This window comes from Archocentrus centrarchus, chromosome 23 (assembly GCF_007364275.1).
Source record: "Archocentrus centrarchus isolate MPI-CPG fArcCen1 chromosome 23, fArcCen1, whole genome shotgun sequence".
Classification (NCBI taxonomy): Eukaryota; Metazoa; Chordata; class Actinopteri; order Cichliformes; family Cichlidae; genus Archocentrus; species Archocentrus centrarchus.
The window spans coordinates 2185097-2197396 of NC_044368.1; the positions used below are offsets into that span (position 1 = coordinate 2185097).

At 44.3% G+C, this 12300-nt stretch overlaps 1 protein-coding gene across 1 annotated transcript; it reads right to left on the bottom strand.

Moving 5' to 3' along the window:
• Positions 1-3100: 3100 nt before the first annotated feature.
• LOC115773621 (F-box only protein 15-like) lies at positions 3101-12063 on the bottom strand. The gene is made up of 10 exons (XM_030720459.1): positions 11835-12063; positions 11661-11744; positions 9756-9860; positions 8917-9138; positions 8091-8276; positions 6549-6672; positions 5759-5841; positions 5133-5278; positions 4699-4823; positions 3101-3646 (listed from the first exon to the last, which is right to left on the bottom strand). The coding sequence occupies exons 1-10, from the start codon at positions 12041-12043 to the stop codon at positions 3377-3379; spliced, it is 1554 nt and encodes a 517-aa protein (XP_030576319.1). The 5' UTR covers positions 12044-12063; the 3' UTR covers positions 3101-3376.
• Positions 12064-12300: the final 237 nt, after the last annotated feature.

Consider the following 12300-nt stretch of genomic DNA (forward strand, 5'->3'; position numbering starts at 1 on the left):
GTGAGTATCCTGCTGCCTTAACTTGCTGTGGGAGAAATGCATCAGTACAATCTAGATTTTTTTTTAAGTATCATCCCTGTTGCTACAAGATTCCTTCCATCCTTCCATCCATCTATCCTCTTCCGCTTATCCTGTTCAGGGTCGCGGGGGGGCTGGAGCCTATCCCAGCTGACATAGGGCGAGAGGCAGGGTACACCTGTACAGGTCGCCAGCCTGTCACAGGGCTAACACAGAGAGACAGACAACCATTCACACCTATGAGCGATTTAGAATGACTAATGAACCTAACGCCAGTAACTGCATGTCTTTGGACTGTGGGGAGAACATGCAAACTCCACACAGAGAGGCCCGGGCCAAAGTGGAATCAAACCCGGACCTTCTAGATGTCATTCTGACTGTGAGGCAGCAGTGCTGACCACCACGCCACGGTGCTGCCCTCTGAAAGATTATGTTAGTCAAATGGAAGTGACGCCCAGAGAAGCAATTAGTTACACACTTCCTTTTGCCACCTTAGACACTATTATAGATCTTAATTGTGATGCAGAAAGCTTATGAATGTTCATATTTATATTTTGTGAAAGCTCTTAATAAATCTACTCATGTCAGCAGTTAGCACATTTTTGTCCACCCTGTAATTTTTCAGGTTTATGAAAATAATCAAGTTATCGTCACAGGTTAGTAAAAGCTTTTCACGTTTTCTTAATAAACTAATCACTGCCAAATAATATGGTTTAAAAAAACTGATCAACTCACGGTTTTTAGAGATTTTATTTAAAAAGGAAAACACGACTATCAGATTCTTTGAAGACAAGCAATTAGCAGTTATTTCACTATTTTCAAAAGCCTTCTTTTTCCAAATACTGTTATTGAGCAAGGGACAAACTAGCTATCTGAAAATGTGCACTGTACAATCACTTTGGGATGAAAATGTATGTATTTTCATTTGACTTTGTCCACGACAGGGTGGACATATTTCACAATGTGCTCATTCTTTATCTGCTTGCAGTAAATTCATAAAAAGTGTGGGAGCTTGACCAACATTCATTTACAACAGCCTAAAGACAACTTGATACAGTGGATATGAAATTAGTTGGGAAATTGTAACTTTTTCAGGTATTACGATATCCCAAAGGCACATTTTGCTGTTATTGACCCATAAATAAGTAAATAAAGTACTGAGAACAAGTTTAACAGCTGCCAAAAAGTGAAAAAAGCCTCATGTGGAACAGGTTATACTTCGAACACTCCCTTATAACTGCAGAAATTACTGTAAAGGGACGTTACAACTGAAAATATCAGTTTTCTGGGCTGCCAAAAAGTGATTGCCACTCTTCAGACAAACTTCAGACAAACCTCAAATTGGCTTCATGTGTCTGGGAGGCCTCGTGCCAGGTCCAGATCCACTTCAGGCTCCAGTCATTTCGGGCTCATCCAGTCCAGATCCGTTCATAGTGGATTTTATGATCCGCGTTCTTTAATTAAAATGTCTCATCCTCCCAAAAGTGCACTGAAATATTTAAAACCTCTGAAGCTGAGAGATATCTGAAAACATCTTTACCTTTACTGATAAAACTTTACATTCACTGCAGACTTGGAAAGCTGCCCTGCATGTTTTCAGCTAAATATGAATCCGTGACTGACCTCTGACCTTTAACAGTAATTCAGTGAAACATGGCTGCTGTGGCTGTTTCAGTGAAGCTGATCTCAGATCAGTTTAGAAACGCTTAAAACTGGAAACATTAAAACAGTTTTTCTCTAAATCTCATTACTGACAGAAATAATGAAATTCTCCATTAAAAGATGAATAAAGTGAGCTTGCTATTCCATCAAAAGATTATATTTTTACTGAATAACTATTCAAACAGGTCACCACCCTGGCAGGGTGTAATCGGCCTCTCACCCTATGACAGCTGGGATGCGGCTAAAAGTTAAAAACCATAAAAGTTCATTACTGCTGCAGTCACGAGTGGATTAAGTGGATTTTTGTGCTGCAGGATTCTGCTGCCTCTTAATCAGGGGCTTGGAGTTCATATAATATCCAGCAGATGGCGCTGCTTCAGAACAAACCGGCTTATTTCCTGAAGTTTGGAAGGAGGCTGGATGTTCATATTCCCTATAAGGACAAATATTTGCTCATTCTTCTTCTCAAAGCTGTAATTGTAGATGAAACCCAGAAATATTCTTTAAAACAATTCCAAACAAGTCATTTCATCATTTCTATTAGATAAACAGCCTCTGTAAAAATGACTTTATGAACCTTTAGAAAACCTTTCTATGGTGTGTGGGAGCCAGGGTTGTTATACTTAACGAAAACAAACGAAATAAAAACTGAAAGTGAAAAAACATTTTCATTAACTGAAATAAATAAAAACTATAATTAAAAGGAAAAAACTGCAATGTGAGTTTAAGAAGCTAAATAAAACTAACTGAAATTATAGATAAAATGAGCTTTCTTTTCTTGTTTGTCATTTTATTTAAAAGCCTTGTGGATCGATCATTTTTCCGCCCTCCGAGTTTAAGCTGGGAGGTGTGCGCGTGCACGAGAAAGCGGCAGAGTCGCTCTGAACCGACGTAACCTGACGTTCACGTCTGCGGGTCCACGCTGCCGCAGCGCGGTGACTAACCTGTTCAGTCCCTGTGCGTTTCCGGCTACTTTATCAGTCTGAGAATAACAATCAGGACTAATAATCAAAGCATCGATAGAAGGATGCGAGTTCTTCCTACATTTATGGTAATAACTGTGCACACATCCATCTGACAGGCTTTAGAGTCGAACCCCTTTGAGTTTAAAGAAAACTGTCTCTTCAGTTAAAGGTGTAGGTCACAGGAACTGTAGCTCCATCAGCATGAAGGTGCAAATCACATCAAATCCAGGGACGGCCTCTGGATTATCTGACTGAGGAATGCAGATTAATGAAAATAAAAATCCAGTCCTGCTGTAAATCTTCACCACTGAGACAGTACCCACTCCTGCCCTTAATCCAAGGCTTTCCCATGCTTCGATTCCACTGATTGGGATCCATATTTCCAAGATTCCAGTCATTTAGAAGAAACTAAAAGGAATACACAAACTCAAAGTCTGCTTGGTTTTAATGTGCAATCATGTTTAATTTGCAACCTGCTTCCCAACCATGAAAAATGAATTGATCAGCACTGAAAATAAAATAGATGAACAGCTTATGACACACATGAAATGCTTGTGTTTGTGATTCAAACCAAAGAGCATAATGGAAAAAACACTGAATACCGTCTGTGTTACATGAACGTTCTATTAAATTAGAATTCAAGCGTTCATCTTTTAACTGATAAAAAAACCTTCTCAAACACGTGAAGCAGATTCTCGTTTCTTCTCCTTGTAAAACCCGAATGGACCAGGTCAGCTTCCGTACTTGGTGCTGAAGTGCTTGTTGACTTTGCGGATGGAGACGTAGAGCGTGAGGCTGATGAGGAAGAACTGCTGCTGCTCCTTCAACCACACCAGCTTCATCTTCACCTGACCCTCAGAGCTGCTGTAAACCGTCAGAAAGTTGTCGCCGCTGTAGTCGCAGGACTGCGACTTCACCATGGAGATGGAGACGGGGGAGCTGACGCACCAGAAGGGTTTCTGGAACTCGTCGAGCAGCGTCAGCGTCATGATGCAGCAGTTCTACGCAGAGCAGAGCAAGCCGTCAGAGGGAGTCACAACCAGGCTGATGCTGTTTGGCCGCCTGAGTCGTTACAGCAAATAAATAAAGCTGGATTCAAAACACGCTGACCCGACCGGCTGCTTCACAGTTTCTGATTCTATCAACAGAATTTTAAAAACTTATTGCAGTTTATTTTACATCCAAAGACCTTCTTCTAATTCTTTAACGTGGTCCTGAGCAGCAGTTCTCATTGGCTGCTTTCTCCCTCAGTTTTCAGTTCTTGTAGCCGACCATTTCCACAGGAATGATCTGTTTGTTAAGCTGCTGAGCTCAACAACCAGATCAGACTGCGTACGAACGGACGCAGTACGAAAACACGGACGCAGTACGAAAACACGGACACAGCGGAGGATTTCAGCTTTCCAAAAGTCGTCAACGTCACTGGAAGAAGTCACTAAATTTGTCACTAGCCACTTTTTGGAAAAAAATGTCGCCAGCGGGGTCTGAAAAGTCGCTAAGTTGGTAACACTGCCATGATGTCACTTCCTGCATGATTTACGGGTGAAGCCGGGGGGGGGGGCAGCGTGAAGCTGTGCAGAGACAAACTGGGAGAAGAGGAATGTGAACTGGTGGATCCACAAGTACGATTGTAACGCGACTATATCAATATAAAAGATATTGTCTCATCTTATATTGCGTATGAAAATATATCAATATTTTTTAAAGACTCGATATATCGCCCAGCCCTAACGTGCAGTGTGTCCTTAAAAAAACGTGACTGAATAAAGGAGGTCACACCAAATAATAATAAAGAACTGCACAAACTCTTTCTGTCTCATAGGCTGCATTTACATCTATGTTTGCATGTTTCAATAAATCTCTGCATCCATTTCCCATCTTCTTCCTAGACTATAAAGAAATGAGAGCTGGCCTTTTGCACTGCACCATAAATGTCTTAAAATGTAATTCTTCCTCTCAGCAGCAGAAGTGTTGGGCAGTGAGAAAGTGTTTCGTGGAGTTGCGACCGAATCAAAAACCAAAGAAAAAGCAGCCGTGTGTCGGACAGATGTACCTCCACTGAGCCCTCCAGCTCCTCGCTCTTCCAGGGCAGCTCGATGCTTCCAGACAGCAATCTGTGCTGGGACATGTTGGTCCTGTTGATGACCTTCAGCTCCACCAGTCCACACTGCCTCTGACCTGATCACAGTCCAACAGAGTAACATGCAGAACGTAGGTTTTAACACCATAACCAGAGCAGTCACAGCAGCTTATTATCCTAAAGCCATTCAGGTCAGAACTATTCTGATGTTGCAGGAGAGATTTCTTCTATTGTTGGGATTTATTTTAAGTCTTTACTTTGGCTGCACCGTATCATATTGTCCACAAGAATATCGGTATAGATTTTTAGCGTATTGTTAGGACCCCTGCTCTATTTCCAGTGCAGCTGCTTCTACTCAGCAATCAGGCCAGAGGTCAGCACAAAAGTAATCTGATTACTCCGATTACCTGTGCCACAGGAGAGCTGGCCGAAGTGTCCCGACATGATCTCAGTGTCGGTGTTGTGCAGGACGAAGTGCAGACTGTAGCTGTGAAGACCAAAAACAGGGTCCGAGTCGTCCGCAGGGGGCGTGTCCACAGGTTCAGAGTACAGGCTGCAGGATGGGACAATCAAGCTTTATTAAAATATTAAACTATCCAAATAAAGTTACTCCTAAATGTACCATAGATGTAAAATTTTGCTAGTGAAGCACATATTTAAATGATCAATGTTGTTGTTATTGATATAATAATAGGAAAGTTTTCCAGCGAATGCTCAAACATCCGGGGTACCAATGCTCACTCTGCATCACAGGCATTAAGCTGCTGCAGTTCGTTGAAGCTCTGATGCTAAAGCTGGAGTGAGTGTCAGAGCACAGTTTTTAAATTAAATGTCTTTCAGCCCTGAAAATTTCACGTGGACGTCTCCTGAAGTTCTCCTGAAGGGCTCAAAAATACTGTCAATAATAAGGTGAACAAAAACACAACTGGATGTACTTCAAATAGTGGAAACCCTTCATGTCATAGGGTCTTGTGTGTGTGGCTTCATTAAATATATAAAAAGTTTTGTCTGAACTATTTTAAAGCAAACGTACCAGACTGGAGATCCCAGCAGACTCTTCTCCACCAGCTTGTGGAAGTGCAGGCTGATCATGATGAAGGCCACATTGCTCCGACCCTGCACACAAAGACTGCAGTGTTTTTACTTAAGGTTTTATTTTACCCATCCGTCCTCTTCCTCTTGTCCAACTCAGGGTCACGGGGGCGCTGGAGCCTAGCCCAGCTGCCACAGAGAGGCAGGGTGCACCTGGACAGGTCGCCAGCCTGCCGCAGGGCCAACACAGAGACACAACCATTCACACTCACACCTATGGGCAGTTCAGAGTGACCAGCCAACCTAACCCCAGTGACTGCATGTCTTTGGATGGAGTACCCACACAGACACGGGGAGAACATGCAGACTCCACACAGAAAGGCCCGGTGGAGGATTTGAACCCAGGACCTTCTCACTGCTAACCACCACACCACTGAGCTGCTTTTATTTGATCCAAATCGAAAAAGTGTTGGAGAATCAGAGACTTCGGCCTTTCCCTTCACTGCAGAGGAAGGATCAGAAACTAAAAACTGCTCTTTCTTCTGTTACGCTGAAGGTCACTAAGGAAAAACTCAAAGGGCTGCGGGAAAAGGAAGTGTGGCTGCAGGATCCTGGACAGACTCCTGATTCCTGCGGTGAGGAAACGGTCTCAGATGACTCGACATGGACGTGACAGAAGTGAAAATATAAAAATACACAAATTCTCTTATGATAATTTAAAACTAGCCAAACTTACAAACTCAAACACACAAATGTTTTTACTTTTGAAGCGTTTTGTGTTAAATATTTACCCTCTGGATGCCGACGATGACGCCTGGCGGCAGGTACATGAGCTTCATCTGTCTGTCTTTACCCATGAACCGACACAGATGAGTCTTCACGTCCAGATCTAAAATCAGAGAGCGCCAGACTGGCCTGGGGGAGGACGACAGCGTGTAAACTCAAAGGTTCCTTCCACAAGCAGACAAACCAAAACGAGGTTTCAAATATCCACTCTCACTTTTTTACCCTCTAACTGAACATTAGCTGATGCTGTCAGTTTGTTGTTCAGCTGTAAAGACTTCCTGTGTGAAAGATTCAAATATATCAGCAAAAACAGCTCTTAGAAAGTCAGAATGTCCTTTTTTTCCAAGTGTAACTAAATGCATCTCATTACTGCAGAAAGGGGCCGATCTACACCTTGACGTGGATGGATACTCTATCTCACCACCTCCAGAGGTCCGACTCCTGGAGGTCATCCTGCACCCTCTATTAAATCCATCTCTAAAACTGCCTTCTACCACCTGAAGAACATCTCCAGACTCTGGCCAGCGCTCTCAAACTGCAGCTGAAACCTTCATCGCCTCCACCTGCACTGCTGCTGTCTGCCTATCCAAGCCCTGGACATGCTGCAGGATGTTCAGCGCTCAGCTGCCAGAGTGATGAATGATGCTCGCTGTTCTACACTTCAGTAAAAGTTAAAATCTAAGATGATAATACAATAATCTATCCATCCATCTTCTTCTGCTGCTTATCCGGGGCCGGGTCGTGGGGGCAGCAGCCTAAGCAGAGAAGCCCAGACCTCCTCCTCCACAGCCACCTCCTCCAGCTCATCCGGGGGGGACACCGAGGCGTTCCCGGGCCAGCCGAGAGATATAATCTCTCTGGCGTGTCCTGGGTCTGCCTCAGGGCCTCCTCCTGGTGGGACACGCCCAGAACACCTCACCCAAGAGGCGTCCAGGAGGCATCCTAATCAGATGCCCGAACCACCTCAACTGCCTCCTGTCGACATGGAGGAGCAGCAGCTCTACTCTGAGCCCCTCCCAAATGGCTGCACTCCTCACGCTCTCTCTAAGGGAGAGGCCAGCCACCCTTCAGAGGAAGCTCATTTCTGCCGCTTGTCTCCGCGATCTCGTTTTTTGCCTTCAAAATATCGAAGGATAATAGCTAACACAAATTTCAGGCCTAGATTAACAGAATTATGGTGTTTTTCTACAACGTCGGGCTGCAGCTCCATTTAGTGGCAGGTGGCTGCGTAACATTTAGGACAATTTACCAGTTTTGGGCACCAATTAAAATCTTAACCATTAGATTAAATGACTAGTACGTCCGGTACCAACTAGTGGCAAGAGCAACGATTAGTTGTGCACATCCCTGCACCAGACTGCAGCCTGTCAGAGCCTTCAGTGCTGCTGGAACAGCTTCCCCTCTGAGAGCCACATTTTCTAAAGACAGGTGAAATGTGTAAATGGCCCTTGGGTTCCTTGAAAGGCACTATACAAATCTGATTAATTATTATTATTAAATACAAAGAATAACACAGACAGACGGAGAGAGGCTGGTTGTTGTCTTACTCCTTGGCCTTCCCCTTCCTGACTCCGTGCACCTGGATGCTGCTGATGTGATGGTAGGATGGGAAGCCGCCACCGCTCCAGCGGACGGTCGTGGAGGACTCGAAGAAGTACGCTCGACTCTGCTCCAGCGTGACCTCCCAACCCGACTGAGTGTGCAGCGTCAGCTCCCAGCTCACATTCAGCCTCCTGCAAAAACCAGCGAGCAGAGCTGAGCTGAATCTTTAATACAGAGACACAGCAGTGAGTGACAGGAAATACAGGCCGGCCGGGAGTCAAACCAGCAACTATATTAGTGACTTAACCATTTATCCAATTATAGGTTGTAAGGGGGCTGAGCCTATCCCAGCTATCACAGGGAGAGAGGCAGGGTCAGCAGTGCATCAAAAAACTAACAGAGTGACAACATTCACACTGACACCTACAGCCAACACCTTAATCACCAATTAAGCCAAACTGCATGTCTTTGGACTGTGAGAGGAAGCCGGAGTACTCAGAGAGAACCCAGGTGCAGGGAGAAAATGCTAACTCCGAGCTGACTGGGCCCAGCCGGCCAGTGGATTCAAACCTTCTTGCTGCGAGGCAGCGGTGCTCGCCGCTGCACCAAGAGAGGCTGAATCCTACGAAGGGTTTGATTCACAGTCTGTGCACCTCTATTTTTAGTTGCATAGAGAAGAGCTTCTTCATCTCAGTACCCTGATGTGCTTCCTTTAAACAGAAAACACTGCGTGCAGGAAAGCACAGCACAGCGTATAAAATTTAAAGAAATAAAGAAAATACATCTGAAGCTGTCGTCACGCCCAGCAGGAGCAGGTACGGCTGCTCGTACCTGAGAACCCACTCGGTCTGCCGGGGCAGGCCGGTGTACACGTTGATGTCTCTCAGCTCCCTTCTCCACTTGTTCATCTCCTGCCCAGTCATCATCTGGAAGTACATCCTTTTCCAGCGGCCCGTCGATCGATCCTTCGCCAGCTCCTCCTTCACCCCCACGTCGTCAGGCCACTTCAGCTTCCACCCGAACTCTGACATGTAGATCCTGTGCCACATGATGCTGCAGAGAGCAAAGCTCAGTTAAACTCCGGCTGCAGAAAAAGTGCTTCTTCCTACAACACAGGAGGAAATTCGGGCCAGCACTGACTCACTTTTTTCCTTATTTTGCTTCTGATACGTATTAGGGATCACCCCCCCCCCCCCTCCTTCTTTTTCTGTTTCTCTCCTGCATATTTATCCTGTTTGTGCAGCAGCATCTAATCTCACCACACATTTTATCAGCCTGATGTCTGGTAGTCTGATGTTCTGGACTTGGTTGCTTAAAGCCGGCTGGCAGAGCTTAAGGGTGCATTGCTGCCACCTGCTGGCTGTAGAGGTGTACTGTCACACTGTGTGTTTTATGTTGCAGCTCAGCAGGTTTGATGGCAGGAGATGAATAATAAGACAAAGGTAATTATTATCACTTTTTCAAGCTTAATGATTACTTGAATATTTTTTTTTTAAGAAAGCATGAAAGCCTTCCAGTTAAAGCCCTGGTAATTTAACAGTCTACTCAAGTATAAATAAAATAAAATTCCTCACTGGAAGTTGTGGTCTATAAAATTCAGGATTTACAGTTTAAGTCACTGCATGCTGTGCGGGACAGCTCCGTCCTCCTCTCCTGCTGAGTCCACTTACTCATCGTTGGCGAGCTGGTGGAAGAGCTTGCTGACGTGGCAAATGCAGAAGAGCGAGGACGCGTCCAGGTACGACAGGATCTTGAACAGAACCTCAGACGGTAACCTGGAGAGAAGATGAGCAGAGAAACCCATGAGGGTGAGCAGATAGCAACAACCGATTATTCAGAGGATTTCTGTGCAGGTAGCTGCAGTTTACCTGTACCTATTAAAGAGGCCTACTGCACTTGTTCCACTTCCTTACTTTACTACAGTAGTGTTACATGAGTCACAGGCCTTCGAGTAGCTGAGTGGTGGCCAGATTGGGCCAAATATCAATTGGATAAAAATTTCAGTTACTCTCCTCTATGTTCGGTACTTTCCTCTCCTCTCTGCTGTGTTTTGTTGCAGCGTGGTCACATGACTCTGGCTGCTGTGAGAGAGGAAGAGGAGCTTCCTGTGGAGGCATTTTACAGCTGTAAATGAAAGCAAACAGCAATCTGTGCATGAAGGTTTTTCTCTGCTGTGGCAACAAAACCAGCTTATACAAACACAAAGGCAGACCCAGACCCTCAGCACAGAGGTCAGAGGTCACTGGTCCTTTCAGGGAGGCGGAGCATATAGCGGTGACTATGATGTTTCAGTTAAGTTGGATCTTCAGCATTAATACCAATTTGTTCCTTTAAACAGACTGAGTGCATATAGGCTGTATTCAGATAATCAAATAAGATATTCAGTCCACTGAAACGTGTTTCTACAGCAAATTAAAACCAAGTTTTTTTCCAGGCAAGCATGTTTCCATTCAGGTCTCCAAAAAAACGCTTCAGAACAGGTGAAAAACTGGGACAGGTGTTTGGTTGTATTAATTCAATCCCATTTTATTTATTTATATAGCAACAAATCACAACAGCTGCCTATAGGCACTTTATACTATAAGGTAAAGACCCTCCAATAATACAGAGAAAACCCAACAGTCCAAACGACCCCCTATGAGCAGCACTTGGTGACAGTGGGAAGGAAAAACTCCCTTTAACAGGAAGAAACCTCCATCAGAACCAGGCTCAGGGAGGGGGGGTCATCTGCTGTGAGGGGGGAGAGACAGAGATTAATAATAACTAATGATTAAATACAGAGTGGAGTATAAACAAAGTAAATAAGGTGAATGAAAAGAAAGAGTGCATCATGGGAACCCCCCAGCAGCCTAGGCCTATAGCAGCATAACTAAGGGAGGGTCCAGGGTCACCTGATCCAGCCCTAACTATAAGCTTGATCATAAAGGAAGGTTTTAAACCTTTTAATGTATTCATTTTAATGTATTCAGCTTTAGCACTGATGAAATATTCACCTAATGAATCATCACATAAAGCTGCGTTTTTAAGTTAAAAGTATTGTATACACACACACACACACACACACACAGAGTAAAGCTAAGTACATTCATATTCTATTAATTTTATGTTATTTATTATACTCCATGTTGATGTCAGGAAGCTTTAGTGTACACACTGGAAACCAGCTGACTGCAGGACTCACACTTTGTGCTCCAGCTGCTGCTTGAATGTGGTACTTTGGTTTTTTTTGTTGTAAATGCATTTATGAAGCTTCAGCCTTTGCTGCACAATCTCACTGTGATGCAATTACAATGACAATAAAGGCTTCTGTTTCATTTTGTTCTGCTGTGCTTATAAAACAAGTTTCAGTCCTCCATACAAACCTGAAACATCCGCTCTTCATTATTCCAAGACCAAAAAAACACGTGGGCAACTTTTAATCTGTTTACTGTTTATTTAGAAAATTAATGTATTGTTACAGTAATGGTTGACTTTCCTTAATGATATTTAATTGCTTTATGTTGCTATGACATTACAGGAGCATTAACATTTTATTTAGCCAGGAAACTGAACCAGTGAATGTTTTGCTAGCTCACCTTTCCAGAAAGTTTTCCTTGGAAACCGAGGAGGTCGCTTTGGGAATATCTGCCTTCTTTTTGTCTGTTCGTGCTTCTGGACAGCTGGATAAAACCAGGCGAAAAATAATCGTTAAAATGTAATTTAACCGCGAATAAACTGTAAAAACGTCTCTGAAATCAGCGCCATGTTACCGGTGCTCATTCCCGCCACATGGCCTCGGTTCTGCCCTCGGCTGCCTCCTCCCCCTGCTCCTCCTGCCGCCGGCCTGTCTTCGGGTCCGTCCCCGCGGTCGCGCACGTTGTCCACCGCGGTCCCGCCGTACCGAACCTGACCGGTCGGGCTTCTCCCGCAAACCCTGCAGCAAAATGCGGAAAAACTCCCCTCTGCCCTCCGCCATCATCGGTCCGTTTGAAGCTGCCGCCAGAATCACAGCGGCTTCCGGTCAGCTCGTATTTCATAATAAAAGCCAAACCACTAGATGGCAGCCACGCTTTGGCTAAAAGCTTAGAAAGAAACTGCAGACAGATTTACTATTTATAACATTAGCAATATTTCACCCTTTTAAAGATTTACCCTCACCAGTGCACATGTGTTACTCTGCAGAGGCGGCTCTGAGAGCCATATGAATTTGGTTTTTTTACTTTTAAATGTTGCATC

Coding starts and splice junctions, on each gene's coding strand:
- LOC115773621 (XM_030720459.1), bottom strand. CDS start 12,043: ATGATGGCGGAGGGCAGAGGGGAGTTTTTCCGCATTTTGCTGCAGGGT. Junction 11,745..11,834: donor TGTGGCGGGAATGAGCACCG/GTAACATGGCGC, acceptor GGTTTTATCCAG/CTGTCCAGAAGCACGAACAG. Junction 8,277..8,916: donor CAGACCGAGTGGGTTCTCAG/GTACGAGCAGCC, acceptor TGGTTTTTGCAG/GAGGCTGAATGTGAGCTGGG.